Source organism: Macadamia integrifolia, chromosome 5, assembly GCF_013358625.1.
Source record: "Macadamia integrifolia cultivar HAES 741 chromosome 5, SCU_Mint_v3, whole genome shotgun sequence".
Classification (NCBI taxonomy): Eukaryota; Viridiplantae; Streptophyta; class Magnoliopsida; order Proteales; family Proteaceae; genus Macadamia; species Macadamia integrifolia.
In genome coordinates this window covers 26,086,367-26,111,216 of record NC_056561.1, presented here as the reverse complement: position 1 = coordinate 26,111,216, position 24,850 = coordinate 26,086,367, and the positions used below count along the sequence as shown (strand labels likewise).

General features: G+C 40.2%; 1 protein-coding gene across 3 annotated transcripts in view; it reads right to left on the bottom strand.

Moving 5' to 3' along the window:
* LOC122078703 (asparagine synthetase domain-containing protein 1) overlaps nt 1–24,850 on the bottom strand; it is an 80,256-nt gene that overhangs the window by 15,557 nt on the left and 39,849 nt on the right. For 2 of the 3 annotated variants that reach the window (XM_042644802.1, XM_042644801.1), the window contains exons 7-10: nt 23,235–23,349; nt 8,141–8,246; nt 7,360–7,453; nt 6,830–7,014 (exon numbers count right to left, since the gene is read on the bottom strand). In XM_042644802.1, the coding sequence (XP_042500736.1) occupies nt 6,830–7,014; nt 7,360–7,453; nt 8,141–8,246; nt 23,235–23,349 (500 nt within the window). The remainder of the gene's footprint in view (nt 1–6,829; nt 7,015–7,359; nt 7,454–8,140; nt 8,247–23,234; nt 23,350–24,850) is intronic. The other variant, XM_042644803.1, reaches the window with a different exon arrangement.

Genomic DNA, 24,850 nt, shown 5'->3' with positions numbered 1-24,850 from the left:
TATGTCATAGGATACATATGCGCTACATTCAAAAGAGCACTAACGACATCTTTGGTGGTACAAAACTTGTGTGTTAGACCCACAAGAAACTCCATGTGGTAGTGAGAAGACAGTATTGTGTACCTGTATTTCCCTAACCTAATGTATGTTTTGATTGTTTTAATTGCATATTTACATTTCTAGTAGATAAATTATATGTAGTCAATGTTTAGAATAAGGCTAGCGCACAGTAGCATTCAACGTACACTAGCAAACTTGGGTCCAAACCACAAATACCTTTTTTTTCTTTTTTTTTTGTGTGAAACTAATTCATGGAATGTGTAAGATGTTAAAAGTAAGCAGCACAAAACAAACTGGACAAAAACAATTTTCTGGGCCTCGAAACCTAGGTTTCAATTGGCCCAGAAAAATCCCAAGTTTCGACTGTGCCTAGAAAAATCTTAGGTTTTGGTCGAAACCCACAATATCTGGCCAAAACGGCCTCGAAACTGAAACCTCAGTCCTTGGCCATAAAAGAATAGGATACTAAGAAGGAACATAGAGTAGAATACAAAGAAAAAAAGCTTAAAAGGTCTAGGCATACATTCCATTCTAGTGGTGATCAATGTTTGAAATTTTAGGCAAAATACTTTTGTTTCTCTGGGGTCAAAATACAGAGAAATTGAGTTGAATCAACCAAAATTGTCGAAATCTATCTATATATTTTGGGACTGATATGTACACACATGTGCATAGCAATATAGACAATTGCATACATCATGTCTAAAAGTTGGAGTGGTAGAAGTTAAAAAAGCCTTAAGAAAAATGAAAGTAGGAAAGACGCCAGGTCCAAATGAGATCCCAACAAAAATTTTAAGTGGAATCTATCAAAATTGGCGAAATATGTCTATAGACCACGGGACTGATATGTACACACATGTGCACAGACAATTACATACATCATGTCTAAAAGTTGGAGCGGCAGAAGTTAAAGAAGCTTTGAGAAAAATGAAAGTAGGAAAGGCACCAGATCCAAATGAGATCCCAATAGACGTGTGGAAGACCCTAGGAATATGTGGAGTATATTGGTTAACCAATTTGTTTAATAAGATTATGAACACAAGGAAAATGCCAAATGAATAGAGGAGAAACATTATTGTTTCGATCTATAAAAATAAAGGTAATATTCAGAGTTGTGATAACTATAGAAATATAAAACTAATGAGTCATACTATAAAACTATGGGAGAAGGTTATTGAAGCCCGGATGAGAAGGGAGACATATCTCGGAGGACCAATTTGGATTTATATTCACAGAAAAAACTATATGCATACTGAGGACGCTTATAGAATTATATAGAGCCAACAAAAATGATCTCCATATGGTCTTTTATTGACCTAGAAGAATCTTATGACAGAGTCCCTAGAGACTTAATTCAACATGCTCTTGTGAAGAGGGGTGTCGAGTAAATATGTGAACGTAATAAAAGATATGTATGAGGGTGTGGTGAGTATAGTAACTAGTGTGAGATCTGTGGTAAGTCAGGGTAAGGAATTCCCAATTCTTATTGGGTTACATCCATAGTTTTTAAGGCACTGTTAAGGCGTCGCCTTACCAACGCCTTGGCGCTAATGTGGTCTAGAGATGGTAAGACAGTGCTCCGCCTTATGTGAAGTGGCGTCTTATGGGTTTTTTTTTTTTTTAAACACATTTTAAAATTACTTGATGAAGATTCCAAATATATATTTTTTATTGGTAGGTGTATGATTTTGTTAACACTTGAGATGAATGGGATCAGTTTTACTCCACCAAAAATAACCAAAACAAACAAAACAAAAACATGATTCACAAACAGGGTTTGGATTTTGTCAAGGGTTTTAAAAAAGGGCTTTGAGAAGGAATCAAGGAACAAGAAGAACCATTGATCCAGGCGACCATTTTGCTCCAGCAACGGTGAGCTTGCTTCAGCAATGATGAGCTTCATTCTTCTTTGACAAGAGTAGAAATATAGTGGATGACCTTAGTGCTTAAGCACTCATTTTGGCATCATAGAGGTAAGTATAATAAATACTTGTATCTTTTGTCTTCTTTTCTTTATATTAATAATTTTGTTTCATAATTATGTATTTATATTATATATCAATATGTTATGATGATTGATGATTGATGAAGATGAACTTAGTTTATTCACTTTATTGATTTGTTTTCTTGATAGATATCTCACATTGGTATGAATATGAACCTTTAATATTTATTTAACATATGAGTAATAGGATTCAACTAGGATTTGAGCCAAATAGATTGGTTTTATAAAAAAATTACACAGGAACGCTTTAGTCGATGAGGCGACGCTTTATGCCCGCTTTAGTCAATGAGGCGCTCCAAAAGACCCTTAAACGCCTCCGTCGCCTTACCGCCTTAAAAACTATGGTTACATCAGGGATCAACCTTAAGCCCTTATTTAGTTGCACTTATCATAGATGAGTTAACCAAGAGCAGTCAAAAGGAGGTCACATGGTGTATGCTCTTCGCATATGATATCGTTTTGGTGGATGAGACAAAAGAAGGGAATAACACTAAGTTAGAGTTATGGAGATCAACCTTGGAATCAAGAGGCCTTAAGATTAGTAGATCAAAGACTGAGGATATGATCTGTAGCTTTAGCCACACTATGAGGGATAGCTATAAGGTGAAAATTAAGGAGAGAGATACCACAAAGTGACTAATTTAGATAGATAAGGTCAACATGATTGTGACATAGAGGATGATTTTTCACAAAGAATTAAAGTGTGATGGATGAAATGGGGAGGTACGACCGGAGTGCTATGTGACCAACATATTCCTTTAAAGCTTAAAGGGAAATTGTACAAGACTTTTGTACGACTGGCTATGATGTATAAGGCAAAGTGTTGGGCAATTAAAAGGTGTCATATAGAGAAGTTATGTGTAGAAAAAATGAGGATGTTACGATGGATGTGCGACAAGATCAGAAAGGATAAAAGAATGAATGTATTAGAGCTGATTTGGGAACATAGTTTCAAGGCGCCTCCTTGGCATCCAGGAGGTTTTCCTGGGGCTTAGGCGACTGTCACCTTATTGCATTGCATGTCGCCTTACATTTTGGCACTTATTTATGCCAAATATCATATGTTAAAAACATTTACTTCATATTAATCATAAATAAAGAAATACCCCCTATTTTAATCCAATAAAAACAGTTTAAATCAAATTCCAAAGGGATAAAAAGTCAACCCCCCAGTCCAAGAGCTGGGGTTTTTCTTTATTCTGAAAATTTTATAAATATTATCATGGTAAAACATTACTAAAACCTAAAAGTCCGGTAAAATAATCTTTTGTTTTGATGTCCATAAAATCATTTTCATTTAGGCGATTTTAACAGCATTCGCGCACTTTAAAATAAGTTCACCGGAAAGTTGGAAAGCTAGTTTTTTCTTATACCTAATACAAAAAGTCTCATGTAAAAATAAAATCATTTGACCAATCAAATTTATTATCAAACAAGAGAATTTCTCTAAATTTTGATTTTTTATGACTTAATGTTGATTTTTAATGATTTGATGTGGCTCAATGTTGATTTTTTATGAGACAAGGTATATGTAGCATGCGAAATACTGTTAGAAAAGAGAGAAAATAAAAAATAACACTTGGTCGCCTTAGACGCTTTGTTCGCATTAAGGCAGGTGACTTGTCACTTAAACGCTTAGGCAGCCCTCCAACGCCTTGATTCGACTTGGCGCCTTGACAACTATGTTTGCAAGTGGCCCTTATTAATGACAAGCTCCGAAAAAGTAGTTTGAGGTGGTATGATCATGCTCAATGGAGGTCTGGGGTCGTCCCAGTAAAGAGTAGTGATATGATAATGATTAGAGGAGCTAAAAGATTCAGGAGGTGGTCTAAAATGACCATAGGAGAAGTTGTGAGGAATGACATGCATAATCTAAGTCTTGTCCCAAGTATGACCACGGATAGAGCCTACTGGAGCTTAGAGGGCAAGGATCCATGTACTCGTTCCCATTTAGTTGAGTTTCTCCTATCTTGTTGGGTTGTGCCTCGTTCCACTTACTTCCATCCCTTTGTTATTTCTCTTTATCATTCCTTATTGTCTTATTTTCTTCATTTTTTCCGTACTTTGTTTTCCTTGAACCCTTGTACCCAACCCCATTAAGTTGTATATACATTAAGCTTTGACCCCTTGTTGAGTCATGGTTATAGACTTATAGTCATGTTTTTTGTGATAACTAAACAATGTCTTTGAAAGGAAATGGCCTTGATTTAGTTTGTATACTCTAAACCTCTCTGTAGTGTGTAGGATATTTGTGTAATGCCCTCTTGGACTCTTGGTGGTCAAGTCACTTTGTGATCTTGGCCTTCCAACTTACGACAAGTGGCAATTGAATAGTATATCATTAGCCCTTGTATTAGCCCATCTCTATGGTCAAAAGACCATATTTGGCATAAAGTGTTCCTCAATTCTACAAGTCCATTTTTGGCATCAGTGACACCATTATCTAATTATTATTCACCCTGGATAAGTCCATCTTAATTTGATTTGTTTTGGTGACACTTTAATTCGTCTATATGAAGAGCATCTACCTCAAGTCTTTGAAAATTTCATCAACACCAAGTTTCACAACACTAGGTCAAGAACTTCAATGGCATCATCAAGAGACTCCATGATGTAGATCAAAGCATGGAGGACAAGAATATTCTGAAAAAAAGTATTGTTCATGCGTTACCATTCACATTAATAGTAACACGAGTAATTGTTCACGTGAACAATAACAGAAGGAGATATTTTTGGAATATGGACAGCTTGTGTGCTTCTATTTTGATAGCTTGGGCTGCAAGCTTGTCCTTGGTCAAAACAGCCTATTTCCTTTTTTTATGTAAATCTTTATTCCTTCGTCGAAGACAAATTAATAGCTTAGGGAACAAGCCTTCCTTTTTCTTATAAGAGGCTTCTAGATAGTTTCTTTATTAACTTTCTATTTCCATTTTTTTTTTTTCCTTTTTTGGTTTCTTAGTCTAGGACAAGCAAGAGAGTTTCCTTTTCTCTTTGTTCCTCTTTCATTCTTTCTATTTTGAGGCTCCATTCTAAAGCCTACATATTGTAACAGACCCAAGGGGTCTCAGAATCATTTAATGAGAAGAATGAAGCTTTCTAATAGAAAAACATTGTCTTAAGAGAGGTTTTAACTAAGAGAGTCAATGTTAGGTGAGATGCCTATGAGTGGGTGGGAATCAGGCTTGGGAGAGAGTGAAAGGCTACCAATACCAATACTTTAATCCTTGATCTTTAGCATATCTTAGTGTATCTCCGATATGATACCATACCCTACCCTCCGATACATATCTTAATTTAGCCAACCGATACGGCAACCAATACCGATACTTTAATCCTTGGGTGGGAGGCCTGGGAGAGAGTGAAAGGCTCAATCTAAATCTATCCTTCTACTTATCTTCTATTTTTTTTATTTATTTTTTCAATCAATTCCAGTAAGTGTTCTATTCTGAAATTTATTGATCTGTTGAAGACTGTTCGAAGATGTGATTTAACTGCCAGACATCAGTGTATCGATAAAGTTGTAGAGTTGGTTCTTAGCTGAACTAGCTCCTACATTACTCCAAATGTAGATGATTTTTTGTGTTAGGGATTTGTAATTGTAATTTTTCTATCTTATAATTCCTAGCACAACATGTAAGATGATTCTCAACTAAGACACATAGGACAACTTTGACCAGAAATTCCAACTCATTCTTAATTGGTAAACTATCGCTTATACTTTTTGGTAAACCTGGCTCAAGAAGCCACATGACATAAACTTGGTTTTTTTGGTTAAAAACACATTTAAATTGCTTTTCAATATTAGTTTTCAAAAATCAGATTTCAGGTTTTAACTTGATCAGCAACCAACTGGATCCAATTTTCCCAAGAGCTTTGGGAGCAACCGGCTACAAACCTCCCGAGAGCTTATATGATTACCTGGCTCGTGCACCGGTCACTGGACAGCAACTGGCTGATGTACTGGCTCGCTGGTGTCAAACCAGTTCACCATCCGATGGCTATAAAACGGCAAGAACAGTAACGGTCACTAAAAACCAGGTTTTGGGCCATTATTGAGCATTATACATAGCCCACATTGAAGGCAATTGAACTACCACCATGCTATCAATTGGATACCATTTATTGTGTCCCAGTACCCCTTAGTTGAGAATCACCAAGTGCTTTCTATCTTGCAAATCTACTTTTGTAGAAGCTATTCTTTTGAGCTTTTATTTATATACTTTGGCTACTTGGGCCTTGTTTCCTTCATCTCAACTATGTGAAGTTGTAAAGGGTTGTTAGTGGTGAACCTAGAAAAACCACTAGGTCTGAGTTTGAGCCAAAACACATGGGTTGTTGGTGAACCCATAAAAAGCAATTGTGTTGTTTGATCGTGTTTGATCACAACTAGTGGATGTAGGCATTCTCTGAACCACTCTAAATTACTTGTGTCAACCATTATCTCCTCCCTTCTACAATTTAATTATTATTACTCTTCTTTTTCTTTACAAACTTTTGTCTTTTGGGCTATCAAAGTCGGGTTGAGAAAACTTTTAATTATCCATACTTAGTAGATTACCCAAATAAACACCCTCTTGGGTTACCACTATCGACCACCCCCCCTCCTTTAGGGAGAAGGTTGATCTCGAGTGGCTTTGGATAAACCTGCACATTTGCCACAACTACTTACACACCAGCTCCAAGTGAAGGGAGAAAGAGAACATTCTCCGCAGTGCTCTAGATTCAAGAAGTGCTTACATTTCTCTACTAACATTATATTCTTACCCTCTCAGCCTGTATTTTGTCTTATGCCTGCCATAGCCAGCACATTGTTCATCAGCACCAGAACCAACAAGAAGAATTTTGGCTTCAGACTTGTACTTAATGCGACGATTATCCTCTTCATGAATACTCGAAACCCAACCATCACCACCAGCTGCCAGCCATAATGCTATCCCAATGTTCAGATCCTATAGCATACAGAAGGAAAAAGGATCCAACTACTCAGGTAACAACTCAAAAAGAAGCCACAAATAAAATAATAAAACTCAGACGCATGGAAACATTAGTGGAACCATTTATATTTTTATACTAGGGAGTGTCTAGGATTGTCTGTAAGTTAATTCACATAGATATATGCTCACAATATATAACAAATGATCAATTTTTTCCATGTAATCTTTTTCACATATTTTCCATTTCTCTCCGATGGATTTTGATACATATTTTTCTTCAGTCCACGATAGCGGTAAACCATATTAGGGCCAACATTTGTTAAATAATTTATTAAGTCTTAGACGGAAATAATTGCAAACCATGTAGGTATTCGCTGGACTTATAAGTGACATGACACACTTGATTTCTGAGCTCAAATCTGATAAATCTGCATCAATCTCCACAAGGTTCCACCTGTATAATCAAAACAATATTGGATCCTTAGAACTGAACAATCAAAACACCATCAGATACTAGCCTGAAGAACCTGATAGATTGACACATTAATACAGCTTACTTCATATATTACAGTATAACTGCTTCTTTTATACTTCAAAAAAGTAAATTGGATGAAGTATATGAAAATCATATTCTAAAAGAACACATATAAAAAGACTATCGTACAAAAATTGTATAAATTGTATGCCAATAAAAGTTGGAAAAAAAAAGATGTCTGATACAACCATTTTCGTCTGTTAAAAACGGTTGGCCTAAAACATAATTGAAGTTAAAATCCAAATTTTAGAAATCCTGTCCTCATAAAACTATCATTTCCAGTAGCATATGCTCAAAGAAGATGACATTCATTATATTATAAAGGACTTAAGACAAATAACTTGGTAACTCTGTAATTGTTTATGCAGCATGGTAGTAAATGCATTGCATTCTAAATTACTACGAAGCCACATGAGCTCAGTTTAATATGAACCCAATAAGTGTATTAACTTAAGGGCGATGCAGCTCCTTGGATATTCTGCACAGGACAATTCAAATAAAAACATCCATTACCAGGCTTCTTAAACTATAGCAGCAGCCAAGGCACAACTAAGTGCATGGCCCACTCAGATATGCAAATTATTCCATGATAATAACTTCAAATACCTTCTCAGAGGAGCAATTCTTTGAAGTTCCTTTAGTCCTGCCCTTGCAGATATTCTATCTGGAGCAGACTCGCCATCAAAACTTACATTAAGCAGATCAATTTTATCTTCCAAAAAAAAAAACTTTGATTGGTTAGTAATCTCAGAAAAGAACTTCGTATAAGCATTTACAAACAAGGCCAGGAGTGTGTACATCAGGCTACTATGAAGTATACAGAAGAGTACCTTGAACAATGCAATATGCAAACAGTTTTGTACATGGTGTGTGGTGGGGGTGTTGTCCAAGTTAGAATGTAAGGATTGAAAGAGAGCAAGAGAACAAGAGAAGAAAAAAGAGTAAAAGGTTGACGGAGAAGAAGAGAAACGATGGTAGAATGTTGTGTGTGAGAGATCACTAGTATAATGTAAGGAATTACATACATCTCCCTAAGTAGGTAGAAGGTAAAAAAAAAGGAAAAATATAATATAAGATAAGAAGATAATAAACCAGTTCCCAAAGTACCATAACAAGATAATAAACCAGTTCGCAAAGTACCCTTATTATATAAACTCTAACAGTCCAGTGTTCAGTATCACTAATAGATAGAGCCATAGAGCATATACCTAATACCAAGGTAGAGCTTACACAAGATTTAGAAACTCAGTCGTGGATCAAGCATAATGGAAGATGCATATTGGGATCAGATGATGCAGATCCACCCAATCTTGGTTGGTACCACTGATATCTTGTCTAATGTTGGCTAGGATCGGGTAGGATCTGCTGATCCATCCCAGGATCAGCGGTGACATTTCCAGTCTCCACTACCATTACTCAATACCTTGCTTATAGCTCTCTTTTACAACAACATTTCCCTCACTAAATGAAACTGATAATTAGGTATAAAACTGAATATTTACCTGGTAATGTTTATAACTAGGAAAGTTAAAAAATTATATAATTACCACATAAAGCCAAGGATTAAAGTATCAGTAATGGGTATTATATCGGATGGGTGATTTTAAGAAACATATCAGCGATACACATGATACGCTAAAGATATGCATGGAAATGGTCAAGATGCACATGGAAATGCACTTTTGGAGCAAAAAACAATACTATATATATATATATATATTAATAAGAAATATATAACATGTATAATGTATACACACTTCAGCTTTGGAAAGGGAAGCTCTTGTCCTACGTGGGTCTTCTGGTTCTCATCCGATCAGTCCTCCAATATTCCTACATTTACTGGTCAGGAGTTTTCCAGCTTCCCAAATCCACCATCAAATCAATTGAATCCCTCTTCTACTCATTTCTGTGGAAAGGTTCCGATTCTCCCAAATTCCTCCATCCCATCCGCTGGTCCTCTATTTGCCTTCCAAAGTTGGAAACAGGCCTTGGCTTAAGAAGAATCTAGGATGCAAACTCTACTACCACCTTTAAGCTGATCTAGAAACTGGTTTTCCAAACAGCCTAGCATCTGGGTTAGTTGGGTCTACTCTTCTCTCTTCCGCAAAAGACTCACTTCGGACTGCCACCACTAACCCTCCTCTGGGTTTGGTGCAAGATCCTCCATACCAGGCACTTATCCCTGACTACCATTCAATCCCGTATTGGCAATGAAGCTAGGACCTCCTTCTGGCTTGATAACTAGCATCTGGCCGGCTTGCTTTCCCTAATTGTAGGCAATAGATCCGTTTATTCTTCCGGTCTTCCATGGTCTCTTGGATCATCTCCCTTGGCTCTTGGTCCTCCCCTCCTAATATCCCCTCTCTTGATGCCACCTGGCAGTCTCTCCTCCCCTACCCCCTCCTCTAGGGTCGACCATACCATCTGGTCCCCCTCCTCCTCGGGTAGCTTCTCCTTTGCCTTGGCCCGGAACCTTGTTAGCTCTTCCTCCCCCTCCATTCTCTGGCACAAAGTCATTTGGTTCAGAGCCCACATTCCTCGCCACAGCTTCACTGTTTAGAGAGCCCTCTCCAACTGCCTCCCCACCAAAGCCTTCCTCATTTACCTCCATATTCTTGTCTCCCCTACCTGTTATCATTGTTAGAATGGCCAAAAAGACAACAATCACCTCTTCTTCAATTTCCCTTTCTCCCCCCGCATCTGGAAGTTTGTCCTTTCCAAATGTTGGCGTGCCTCGAGAACGCCCCTCCCCCTTCAAAGAGAGTGGGTTTGGATAGATATATCTTTTTCTAGAAATTCCATTTGTGACATTGCTGGAAATTAGCCTTTGGGGCAACTATCAACCATGTTTGGATGGAGCGCAACCTCCATAGATGGACCTCCAACTCTAGATCATTTGATAAGATTTGGAAGGCCATCTACTTTGACGTCTCCTCTAAACTTGGTTCCCTCCCCCTTAGATCGGTTGTTGATTCCCCAAGGAACAGGCTTAATGTTGTTTCCTAGGGTCTCCCTCTTTTTATTTTGGCGCCCCCCTCCTTTTTTCCTTTGTTTTTAATTTAATTATTCATCTAAAAAAAAAATTATACACACTAAAATGGAGAACAATACATAACGAGACTAGTGTATTCAATTGAAATTGTTATAAAAAATGAGGTTTCTAACATATGCTGATATGCAGTATATGTATATCAATTTCCCAACTCAATGTCGATTGCTTTTTGCAAGTAAATCAATTTTTTTTTTAGGTGGAATATTTTTCGACAAAAATTTCAGATATCTATGAACAAATTGATGCGATAATTCATGTTTGATGCAATGTTTTAGCTTCTTTTTACCAAAATCTACTCAAACATAGCAAAAAAACATAAGTTAAAACATAGACTCGTGAGAAAAAAAACTGTGTTATTCAACTTACCTGTCTTACAATATGTTTAGCTTCAGTGGATGATTTTTTATGGTTGATCCTCCAAACATTAGTTTGATTGTAGAATTTGAATTATTCTCTACGAATGATTCAAAGCCCCAAATCCAAGGAATGAAAGGGAGATTAATTGGGTAGTTGTGCTTCAAATTTTGGCAAGTACCACCAGCGAGAAGAACAAGCTCTATTTGAAAGTGAAATGGGTTCTGTCAATATGTATCTTAAGTATTGGTAAATATCGGTGAGTATCGGTGTGTATCAACCAATACTTATCGATACAGAACGATACACTTCACTTTTGATTAAAACTGTATTGTATCTTATTGGTATCGATTGATACTGATACATATCGTCTGATACAATACAATACTAATATAAAGCTACAACGTAAATGTCACACTTTATATCTCCTAATAAGTTTCTCGATTATTTCACTTATTTACTGCTTGATGGGTCTGGCATTTATACTGGACAACTCGACTGTCGTGCTAGACAAAACAGTACAAACTCCATTCTGCTTTTTATTAAAACTGTATTATATTGGTTAGTATCGTATCGTTACCGATTGATACCGATACGTATCGTCCGATACGCCGATACTTTAAACCCTGCATAAAGCTACAATGTAATTGTCACACTTTATATCTCCTAATAAGTTTCTCGATTTTTTCACTTATTTACTGTTTGATGAGTCTGGCATTCATACTGGACAACTCGACTGTTGAACACTCGGCTGCTAGACAAAACAGTAGAAACTCCATTTTGTGTTCACAGACATTGGTTGATACAGAAAAAAGGCTGGTACAGCAAAAAGTCAAAACATTAACTACCCCAGTTACATAGAATGAGATAACCAGTAGGTGCTTACCTTTCATCTATAGAAGCAAGAGGTCAGTCACACCTCACGCTAGTTTACAATGTTGTCCAAAATCATTAGAGTGATTCAGTTCACCTTGATAATAATGAAATTTACTTACATAAAGGACTGAGATTGGTAGGTAGCAAAATATAGAGAAGGATTGGAAAGTGTAGCTTTTTGAAAATTTTAGATAAAAAAAAAAAACAATCGTAAGGAGAATTTAAATTTTAAAATATTAGCTACTACTAAGTAAATTGGTCATTGACTCCCTTGTCAATGCCAACCAGTCAGCTTTTATAGCTGGTAGAAGCATTTCTAACAACATTATCTTATGCCAAGAGCTTGTCAGAGGTTTTGACCAGAAATCCCACTCTCTTGCTGCCCTTCTTAAGATCGACATTCACAAAGCCTTTGACTCCATCAAATGGGACTTCATCTCTAGAATCTTGCTTCAAATGTCCTTTCCCCCATGTCTTTGTCCACTAGATCCACTCTTGCATCTCTTCCCCCAACTTCTCTATCCTCGTTAATGGTATCCCTGCTCGCTTTTTCTCTTCCTTTGTGGGAATTAGACAAGGTTGTCCCTTATCCCCCTTTCTTTTCTTTCTCTCTCTCTCTAGAGGTGCTCTCCAAATCAATCCAATCTTCTACCTACCTTCATCTAATCTCTCTCATTCCCAAATTGATCTCTTATGCTCACTCATCTTGCCTTTACAGCTGATCTTATGATCTTCTCTAAGGACGATCCCCTTTTCATCTCCTCCATCATATCCTCACTCCAGCTCTTCGAAAACCTGTTTGGTCTCCACATAAACCTCATTAAGTCCCGTCTCTTCCTTTCTTGTGTCTTTGATTCCAAAAAAGCTCGCCTCCTACAGCTTATAGGATTCTCCCTTGCCTCCCTTCCAATCTAATACCTTGGTCTTCCTCTCATCACTACTAGGCTTTCTACGCATCACTGCACCCCTATGTTAGACCTTATGAGGAAAAGGCTTCAACTTTGGAAAGGAAAACTTCTGTCCTATGTTGGGCACCTTGTTCTTTCGAATAGGTGCTTCAATCCATATACCTTTATTTTTCGGGAGTTTTTGCTCTTCCGCAATCCACCATCAATGTTATTGAGTCCCTCTGTTCCTTCCTCTAGAAAGGGGCTGAAACCCTTAAAATTTAACACCATCAGCATCCTTAAGCTCATTTGAAAGATTGTGTCCAAGCATAACAGTAGTTAGGTCCCGGGTCTATTCCTTGCCCCTAAAAAATGACTCCCTGTGGACGATTCCTTATACTCCGGATACCTCTTGGGAATGGAGCAAAATCCTCAGGACTAGATCCATTCCTATTAGAGCCATTTCTTCCTCAATTGGTAATGGCTCCTCCACCTATCTTTGGCTCGACCCCTAGCATTCTTCGGGTATCCTCCTATCTTTAGTCATTCCTAGGGTCATATAATCCTCGGGTTTGAGTAGGAATGCCACTATTACCTCCTCCATTTCAAATAGAGCTTGGTCCCCTCCCCCCTTAACCAATCTTTGATCCTCCCTCCCCCTATCCCCCCTGGTCACCGTGGAAGAGAAGATAAGATCTCTTGGCTACCCTCTTCTATGAGATTGTTTAGCTCTGCCTCAGCTTGGGATTACATTTATTCCAAAGGTCCTCTTGTTCCTTAGAGAAACATCATTTGGTTTAAAGGCCATAATATTCACCGCCACAATTTCACGGCTTGGAGGGCCATCTCCAACTACCTCACTATGCAGTCTTTCCTCATTTACATGCATATTCAAGTCCCCTCCTTTTGTTGTCTTTGATGGAATGCCACTGAATATGTTGATCATCTTTTTTTTCCTGCCCCTTCTCCTCAATCATCTAGAAGAGGGTCCTTAGTCACTGCTGGTCGTCTCAAAGAAGAATCCTTCCCTTGAATAGAGAATGGATCTAGGTTGACATGACTCTTGTTAATTCTTCTATCTATAACACTATCAGAAAGCTCTCTTTTTGTGCTACCATAAATCATATTCCGATGGAGCTAAACCTGCATAGATGGACTTCTAACCCTAGATCCTATAATAAGATTTAGAATGCCATCTACTTTGACATCAGCTTCAAACTTTCTTCTCTTTGTCACAATACTATTAGAAATTCCCCAAAAAACATGCTTATTATTGTATCATGGGGTCTCCTCCCTTCTATTTTGTCATCCCCCCCACCACATTATGTTCCTACTTGGTTAGTTTTTAGTGGCTAGTCTCCCCCCCCCTTTTGGCTAGCTCCCTTCTAGTCTTGTCTCTCCCCACCCCCCTTTTGCTCCCCCTTGTATATTTTTCTTCTGCTTGGTGATGAATTTATTTACTTATCCACAAAAAAAAATTATTACTACATATGGTGAATGAGCTGTTCCAATCTTAACTACTTATGCTAAATTGTTAATATAGACTAAAATTTTACAAAAAGAGCCAAACCCAAGAAATAATAAGTGATTTGAGTTCTGTCTGGGAGCATAGCGTAGGCTAGTGCTTCATGTGTCTATCTCTCTCCTCCCACAACAAAGGGGGCACGTATGTCATTTCATAGGGGGGAATAGAGAGATAGACTCAAGGAGGCCTTGCATATGCTACACTCTGGGATAGAGTTCATTTTCCCATATAAAAATATTAAATTGAACAAAGTATTGGTAGCACCAAAGTAGGAGCGACAAGTAAGGATATTGGTCTCATACTGTTACTTATTTTCACTCCCTTGATGCTATCGGACTAATGCTCCCCTAGTGCTCCCCCTTGCTCTGACGGCTTCTACCGTTGGGAACCCCTCTCCTCCCTACACCACCTCCACCTCCATCTCCTCCCCCTCCCCTCCAGCCTACTTCCAACCTCAGCCCTCCCACCATACTTCCTCCTCCCCCCCAGCCCCTCCCTCTCCACGGCCACAGATGGTCACACACTCTTCTTCATCTCCCCTCCTATGTTTGACAATAAAAAGATTGGGATCTGCCCTTCTGGACTCCTGGATCCTGAAAGTGCTAAATGGAAGCTTTGCCAAGTGGAGCACTTCCTTGGGAGTAGACCTCCATTCAATATTATGAAATCTTCTCTATACTGGATCCGATACTCACCGATACACCACCGATAAGATACGATACGCACCGATATGTACATACTCTATGGAAAATTGAAAATCAAGGTGAAATATACATTTCAGTATGTATCGGTGCGTATACATACCGATACAGTGCGCTACAATCATATAATGGCCAAGATGGGTCACTTTTCAGATAACAAGATTTTTTAGTTCCAAAGTTGCTGCTAGCCATTTTTCTGTCTAACTAAAGTGGAAATCAAGGTTAGGAACAAAGATTTTACATTTATGGGCCAACTACAATGGATTCATATTGCGATACTATCAATTTAGTGTTTATGCATAATACATGTTATATATAGATTTTTTTAACTATTTTTTATGCAAAAGTGTATAAAAAAGTGTTTCCTATCCATTTATGTGCGTATCTTTAGCACATCTCTGATACGATACCTTCCGATACGTATTTTAATTTTGACCGACCGATAAGACGACCGATACCGATACTTTAATCCTTGTCCCCGCAGTGACTTTTGCAAAACCTTTAGGCATAGTACAAAGGTCTATGCTCCGAAGGAAGTTCTCAAGCCGGTGAACATCTCCACAAACCCTCTGTGCCCTGATGGCAATCTTGGTGATTCCCAGGCTGTTGCTTTGGACATCCAAGCTAGATCAACGTCCCCCATCACTAACAGTGGCCATAGAAAGCTCTGGCGAAGAAAAAGAAGAAATATAAGTCTTATGGTCAATCCTCACTCGCCTAAAGTTAGCTCTTCTTTGGTGAGACCTAAGTCCCTTGATCTGAAGGACTATTCTCCTTTGTCCACCAATCCGAATAGATTCTCGCTTCTTCAATCCTCCTCTGAGTGACTCTGACATAAAAGAAGGTGAGATCTCAAATCAATCTCATGTGTCAAACTCTGAAGACGTCTCTACTTCGAAGGTGGAATCGCCGAAAGTTAGCCCTTCTAACATTGCTCTCCCCTTGTCAAACCCTGTAGCCCATTACCTCTTTTGTTGCCTGACTGCTTAGATGTCCTTGACGACTCCCCCCTTTCTCTTGATAATCCCCCTTTACCTCCCTTCTTTACCTTTGATACCTCTATTGTGGGGCCCTACTTTCCCCTTCTACATGTTTCAATCCCCTCTCCTCAAATCTCCACCTAGCCTCTCCCCTGAACCAACATTTTCACTCTACTTGGCCAAACCTACCGACTGAACCATCCAATATGCCGCCCAACCGGTCTGTGCTTCGGCCCATCACCGAACAGCTTCCTACTTCTAACCCATCTTTACCATCTCCTCTACATCCATCCACCCGCCTACCTAACCTGCCCCGCCACCCATCTATCATGGTTTATCTGTTGACCACCTGACCCATTTGGGTATCCTTCCGATACCCACAGGAGCATCATCCTCGCCCGCCAAGTCTGTCTCGACTCTCACCTCCCATTGTTGTTCCTCTAGTACACACCTTGGAAGGTGTCTTCCCTAAGCTCTGGTCTACGCAGGCCATTCCTGCGCCCTCCGACTTGCTGGTCCCATGCTAGTTACCGCCATTTTGCACTCCATCACCACTGCTTTGATTGTTTCTGCCTCCTTAACTATTGACACTGATACCACCTCCATGGCTGCCCATCCTACCCCCTCGTCTTCACTCACCCTAGAAGGTGGACTCCTAAGGCTCCTGTCCACGCAAACCCCTCCTGCGCATCACCCATTTGTTAGTCTCTTGTTGGCTTCTACATTTATGAACACCATCATCTCGTCCTCGCCCTTGGCTGCTTCTAGTGTTCTCCGACAGTCGGCCCCAATGACTCGCCCACCGTGTTAACCCCAGTTGCTTCTCGTACTGCCCTCACCTTGGAAGGTAGCTCTCCTGATCTCCGGATGATGCAGACCCCTCTGTCTCACCACCTGCTACCAAGCCCCCTACCTACCCTCCCTGCCTCTAATACGGCTCCTATTGTTAGGGCTCCATTAGTTGAGTCCTTTCCCAAGGGAGCTCCCCTGTGCCTGCGACTTCAGTTACTGCTGCCTCCTCTTGGACTTGACTTGACTCACCCATCATCCCGTGCTAAAGCGACCCTTGCCGCTTCCTCTATTAGCCGCTTTATTATCCTAGCAGCTGGTCCGACTTCTGTTGTCCCAAGAACCTTAAAGAAGACCCTACTCCCCAAAGCCAAGGTTACCAAGCCCAGCATTGCTGCCCTACCCAGTAAAAATTCTTCCTCTGAACACTTCACCCCCCGGTTTTTCCCTGCAATCCCCTCTCAAGGAATACCAACGGAGACATAAGACCAAATTTGGAACTGCCACCACTAGGCCTTCCCCTAGCTCCCCGGAGTCCTAGATCCTTCACCCCACTGCTTTTTAATTACCCTTTGGATGATTTGGAACGTCCAGGGCCTCAACTCCCCAGTAAAGCAAGCCGACCTTCGCACCCACATTTGCTCTTCTAATGAAGACATTTGTTGTCTTCTGGAAAACGGGTCTTGATCCCAATGCTGCCCAAATTGCTATGTCCTTAGCCCCGTCCTGGTCCTTCCTCTCCAACTATGCCCATTGCCCAAATGGTTGCATATGGATCATTTGGAACCCCCTCAAAGCCCATATCTCCCCTTCTTCCTCCACTTCCCAATGCATCCATCTCTCCATCTCTGATCCCTCTGGTTCCAACCCCTTCTTCCTCTCCATTGTTTATGCTTTAAATCGTGCCCTGGACAGATCCTCCCTTTGGTCTGACCTCCACTCCTTTTCCTCTTCAACCGGCTCCCACCCTTGGGGTATTGTTGGAGACTTCAATGTGGTCAGATTAGTCTTGAGAAGTAAGGGGAGACCCAATTGAAATTTCCTCTGTTGATCCCTTTGATGACTACATTGATGACCTTAGTCTCAACTCTCAATGACCTTAGCTGGTCTGGTGCCAATCTTACTTCGCACAATCGTCGACAGGGACCCATTAGAGTTGCTTGCAAACTTGAAAGAGCCCTTATGAATGAATCCTAGCTGACCTCCTTCCCCTCCTCTCATGCCTTCTTCGATCTTCCTGGTATTTTCGAGCATAGCCATTCAAATTCTTCGATATATGGACTCTCCATCATGATTATTTGTCCACTGTCAAGGACACTTGGGAAATCCTTGTCCATACCTCCTCCCCGCTCATCGCCTTTTCCAGGAAGCTACATAATGTAAAGGTTGCTATTGAAACACCTCGTCCTTCTTCAGCAACATCTCTGCCAGGGTGTCAGCTTGCAGAGATAGCTTGGAAGCCATCCAATCTAGGCTGCACACTGACCTTCTCAACCCTACCCTTGCTGAAGAGGGAAGATCGGTTTCCATAGAGCTCTCTACCCTCCTGGCCCAAGAAGAAAGTTTCCTTCTTCAAAAAGCTGGGATCAAATGGCTTGAGCTAGGGGACACCAATTCGGCTTTCTTCCATAGATCTATGAAAGCGAGAACTAATGCTAATTCCATTCCTCAACTTACCTCTTCTGATGGCTCCACCTTGACCTCTCCTGATGACATCAAATCGGAAGTTGTCCCATTTTTCCCATATGATCCCATCCCCCCAATCTTCTCAACAAATTCATTCCCACTCATCTCTTACCCAGTCCCCAATCCATTCCCTCAGATGATGAAATCCTTTCAACTATCCTTTCCCACAAAGCAAACAAAGCCCTCGGGCCTAATGGCTTCAGTATGGGATTTTTATCCTCCTGCTGGGGCATCATTAGATCTGATCTCATCCGTGCCATTCGTAGCTTCTTCCTCATCCTTCTTAGATCAATGGGGTTAATCAAACTTTCCTCTTCCTTAACCTCAAATCTAACGGAGCCTTTTCTCTGTTTGATTTCAGACCGATCTCTCTCTGTAATCTCCTATACAAATTCATAGACAATTCTTGTCAACCAAATCAGATCGGTGGATGACACTCTGGTTAGTGAAAACCAATCTACTTTCGTTGCTGGGAGAGTATTGTGGATAACATCATCTTGCGTCATGAAATTGTCAAGGGTTTTAATAGAAAACCCCATTCTTCTGCAGCACTTCCCAAAATTGACATCCACAAAGCCTTTGACTCCTTCGGATGGGACTTCATCTCTAGAGTCCTGCTCCAGATGTGCTTCCCCTGTCTTTGTTCAGTGGATCCATTCCTGCATCTCGACTCCCCCGCTTCTCTGTTATTGTGAATGATAGTCCCACGGGCTTCTTCAACTCTTCAATTGGCATTAGGCAAGGATGCCCCCTTTCCCCCTTCCTCTTCTCCCTCTCCCTAGAGGTCCTCTCCAGATCTATCCAGTCTTCCACTGACCTCCACCTCATCTCCCCTATCCCTGAATTCAAATCCATTCTGCTCACCCCTTTTGCCTTTGCTGATGATCTCATGATCTTCCCCAGAGCCGACCTTGCCTCCATCTCTTCCATCTTGTCCTAGCTTCATCTCTTCGAACTCTCTCGGGCCTCCGCATTAATCTCCTTAAATCTCGTCTATTCCTCTCTGGTGTGTTTTGGAGTCTACCAAAGCTTGTCTCCTCGAGTTGATTGGTTTCTCTCCTGGTCTCCTCCCCGTCAAGTACTTAGGGTTGCCTCTCATCACTACTAGGCCCTCGGCTCATCACCACACCCCAATACTTGATCCCATAAAAAAATAAAAAGGTTGTAGCTATGGAAAGGGAACTTCTTTTCTATACCGACCGTCTTGAGCTCACCATATCAGTTCTTCAATCCACTATAACTTTACTAGCCTGGCATCTTCGCCCTCCATTGCTCCCCAATTAAGGCTATTAAATCCCTCCTTTGCTCCTTCCTCTGGAAAGAGGAGAGTCCTCCAAATTCCCCCATCCCATTAGCTGAGGATCAGTGTGTCTTCCCAAATCCGAAGGAGGCCTTGGCCTTAGGAGAATTAGAGATGCTAACATTACGGATATTCTCAAGCTCATCTGGAAGATTGCCACCAAATAAAAGGGCATTTTGGTGTCTTGGGTTTACTCATCTCTCCTCAAACCAATTCTCTCTAGACCGCCTCCCAATCCAATTATGCCTTTTGGGTCTGGTGCAACATCTTTAGCATAGACCCAAAGCTCTTGATGTCATCCTCTACACTATTAGCAAAAGATCATCCACCTGCCTTTGGCTTGATCCTAACACGCTATCGGTACTCTCATCTCTGTCGTCAGCCCCAGATCCATCTACTCCTCTGGTCTTAACTGATCAACCACTATTGATTCCATTCTTTGTGATGGCATCTGGTCCCCTCCTCCCTCCCCCACCCCCCTCTTGTGGACATTTAGGCTTACCTTCCCCCCATCCCTCTTGGCCACCAAGGTAGGTATGATAGCATCATCTCAAAACCTTCTTCCTTTAGCTCCTTTAGCTTCGCCTCTACTTGGGATTTTATCTGCTCTAAGCGCCCCCAGGTCCCCTGGCGCAATATCATTTGGTTCAAAGGCCGCATTCCCCGCCGCAGCTTCACCGCTTAGCGTTCTCTCCAACTGCCTCCCTACCCTATCCTTCCTGAATTCTAGACACATTCAGGTCCAATCCTCTTGTTGTCTCTGCTGGAATAGTCCTGAAGATGCTGACCATCTTTTTTTCTCCTGTCCCTTCTCCACCTCTATCTAGAACAAGGTTCTCAGTCATTGCCGGCCTAGTAGAAGCAGAGTACTCCCCCTCAGTAGAGAATGGATTTGGGTCGATATGACTCATGTCAGGTTTTCTGTTTGTGATACTATTGGCAAGCTTGCCTTCTGCACTACCATGAACCATATCTGGATGGGGAGGATTCTTCGCATATGGACTCCCAAACTCTCGTTCTTCTAACAAGATTTGGAATTCCATCTATTTTGACATCTCCACCAAGATCGCATCCAGCTACTCCCGTCCAGTCAGAATCACCCCCAAGGAACAAGCTCATTGTTGTTGCCTGAGGTCTCCCCTCCACCATCCTCTCCCCCAACTCTCCTAGGCCTCCCCGGCTCTCTTAGCCCCCATTGGCTTGTCGCCATTGTGCTTGGTTTTGGTCCCCCCCCCTTTTTCCCCCTCTGTATATTCTTCTTCTCTTGGTGATGAAATTATTCTCTAGAAACACAGCATGATCTGTTCATATATTGGCAACCAAGCATCAGAAATAAATAAATTGTAGATGCCTGTTTGATAAAGTTGACACAGAAACGGTAGAAACATAAATTTCCATTTTTGGGAACATAAACGGAAATTTAGGTGTTTGATAAACCCTGTTTCTGGAACAGTTTCTCTGTCTCTGTTTCTCCTGTTTTCAGCTTCAAGTCTCTCTGTTTTTCCTAAACCATGATTCTCAGTGCTCCAGCTTTCTCTCTCAATCACACAAGGGGCTAGCCGCCTTTGTAATCGTCGTCGTGCATATAAATCAGGAATGGAGACGGAGACGGAGACGAAGGGCTCAACATGTTTTCCTTCTTCGTCTTTCTTTCTTCTATAACCGTTTCCCCTTCACTCTTTGATTAAAGAACAGAAACGACCAGTTGCATATACTTTTTAACCACCATTTCTATTTCTTCCCTATTTTTTATTCATTCTTCTTTCTTTTCTTTTTTTCCCATCTCTCTATTTGGTAAGTGGTAATGGATTCTGCAACCTTGGCGATGAGAGCTTCTTCGGCCTGCTTCAACAGATTACCAAACCCTAAATCGTATCCTTCGAGGACTTATGGTCATGTAGAGGATAGGGTATCATCGACCTCGTCGTCGTCTCCATTGAAATCCAATACCAATACCCGTACCCAAAACCCTAGCTCTTCTTTCCCCTGCTCCGCTGTGGCTGAGGCTTCGTTGGGAACCACAGAACTAGCAGTCTGCAAGCTTCCTCTTCCGTTTGATGAATCGCGGCATGTACTTTCGAATCGAGTCATGGGTTGTACCACCCAGGTGTGGTTGGATGCCAGTTTGGATGACTGTAGCCGGATGAGGTTCTCGGTTGTGTTTAGAACAAAGACAATGGGGTCGACTGTCGAAGGGAAAAGTTGGGGTTTGGGGTTAAAATTGTTCACTCATTTCTGTTTCAAGAAACGACGGAACAAGGACGAAACAGGTGGAACTTGTTCCGTCATTTCTGTTTCTTAAACCATAAATCAATATAAATTTTTATTTATGTTTCTGAAATAAGTAGAAACGGAACAGGTTTGTCAAACGCCTTTTGTTCCATTTCTGTCGTTTCTTGACACAGAAATGGTAGAAACGCGTTTTTGAAAACGTTATCAAACGGGCCCGTAGTAGATCTTGAATCTGACTAAGGTCATTAAAAGGTCACTAAAAGGTCACCATAAGCTTTAGGTTTAGCAGGTGAAACCATGTTTAGTTCTGGACCAGCTTCTTTTAGATCATGGACTGCACAGACAGTTCTCTTAATCCGAGTCTGACCGAGATATATAAGTTTAAATTCTTGAACTTACTAGCAGCTCCAAGTCAAAAGAGAAGCCCAAGCCGCTGCCCAACATCTATCAATTGCAGAGAATGGTTTTCTTTGTATGCCAGTCCTTTTTCTATTAAGTCTAGGCTTATCTGTTCAGTCATTAAAGAAAAATTGAGAAGTCCAAATAGGTCTTCAGATCTATCTAGAGGATCCAAAACAGGGCATGTTGCATTCTACATGAGTTTTATCAATTCAGTCCATTTATTTTCCAGTTTCTCCTCTTCGCTTCAGCTCTTCTGAGTTATAGTTCAGAAAACTCAGCTATTAGTTCCACCCTAAATAATGTTCCAATTCACAAGGGGGTAGGAACGTTCAAACAAGGGGTAATGATGAAAGATGATTTTATTATTTTTCTTCCCAACATACATCCAAATAACAGGGGCTGGTATTCTGTTATCTTCTAATAGTTTGGTGTCTGCCCTTAAGGAGTTTGGGAAATTTCAAGAACGAAGCTGCGGTGAAATTCAAAGGGATATACACATGTCATGGAGTAAATCCCATGACATGATGCATCCTTTTTGCATATCCCTTCTTGTATATCAATCTTAAGGATATACCAAAACAAAAGATGCAGCATTTCTGTATATACGTCATACAGATTGCTCGTCTCACTACTTTGTGTACACACTTTTAATTCTTGCATTACATAATATAACACAGTATGTCATAGTTCCTTGCAAAAATTAGAATAAAGAGAACAATAGAATTGTCTACCACTGAATTAACATATTCCATATATGGTAATGTGTAGTTGGAAGAAAATGCATGCTTTTTCTATGATGAGCAACAAAAACATCAGAATGTGGAAAAACAAGGGGGAAGGGGGAAACAGGTTCTAGAATAATGGCGAGTTGTCCTTTCTATACAAAAGAGGGTAATATATAATTGGTTGAACTTACAGATGGGATCAACACACTTGTCCAACAAAGCTGCTAGTATCATAGAGTCCAATCCACCAGAAAAAAGAACCGCCACCTGAGCAAGATTTTCTTCTCTGATTTCTGGAATAGTTCTCTGCATATTCATAGTCACACAATTTAATCAAAACAACAGTACTAGATCAACCGAACAAAAAGAGGAATACTCTTCTTACTTCCTGTCTAAGTACATTACCAATGTAAAAATCATATTAGGCTTATATAGAAAATGGAAAAGCATGAATCAGTGTCTAATAGACTCTCAGATTTCAGGTTGTCCAGTACATTACCGATTGTAAAAATCATATTAGGCTTACATTGAAAATGGAAGAGCAGGAATCAATGTCCAATAGACCCTGGGGTCTGACAAGGCTGTAAGCTTTAAAATCAAGGTTAGACCGGTACCAATGCACAAGAAGAAAGAAGGAAGAAGATGGGGGAAAGCACAACTACCGTGATAGAGAGAATGTCCAATAGACACTGGGGTCTGACAAGGGTGTAACTTTATTAATCAAGGTTAGACCAGTACCAATGCCCAAGAAGAAAGAAAGAAGATGGGAAGCACAACTACCATGACAAAGAAAATCAAATCCTCTCACAGTATTGAAATTCCTTTTATTAATAACTCATCAATAAACAAATTACAACATCACCCTCACCAATAGTACCGCCATACCCCTAGACCAAACTACCCTTATTAACTAACAAATACCAAGGGCCTGTTTGATAACGTTTCAAGAAACGCGTTTCTGCCGTTTCTGTTTCTAGAAACAGCAGAAACGGAGCAAAAAGCGTTTGATAAAACTGTTTCGTTCATGGTTTTAAGTATCTCCGATACCGATACAATACCCTCCGATACGTATCTTAAATTTAGCCGATCGATACGATACACACCGATACGATACATAAAATTTTTAAAATCCTTTCGTATCGATATATATCCTACAATACATACCGATATGCATCAATACACCACCAATACACATCGATACGATATGATATGCCTTGATACGACTATGAAAATTATAAAATTGAGGTAAAATGTACGTTTCGATATGTATTGGTACGTATCGGTGAGTATCAGTATGTATTGATTGGTACATATCGGTATATATTGGCACATATCGGTGAGTATCGATATATATCGGTACGTATCGGTGAGTATTGATACGTATCGGTGAGTATCGATATGTACCGATACAGTGCGCTATGGTCATATAATGGCCAAGATGGATAATTTTTCAGAAAAACACGATTTTTTGAAGGGTTTTTGTTCCAAAGTTGCTGTCAGCCATATTTCTCTCTAACTAAAGTGGAAATCAAGGTTGGGACCAAAGATTTTACATTTATGGGACAACTACAAACCTTGAATTCTTAGTACGATACCCTCAATTTAGTGTTTATGCATAATACATGTTATCAATAGCTTTTTTTAACAAATTCTTTATGCAAAAGTATTTAAAAAAAATGTTTCCTATCCATTTATGTGTGTATCTTTAGCGTATCTTAGTGTATCTCCGATACGATACGATACTCTTCGATACGTATCTTAATTTTGGCCGACCGATACGGCGACCGATACCGATACTTTAATCCTT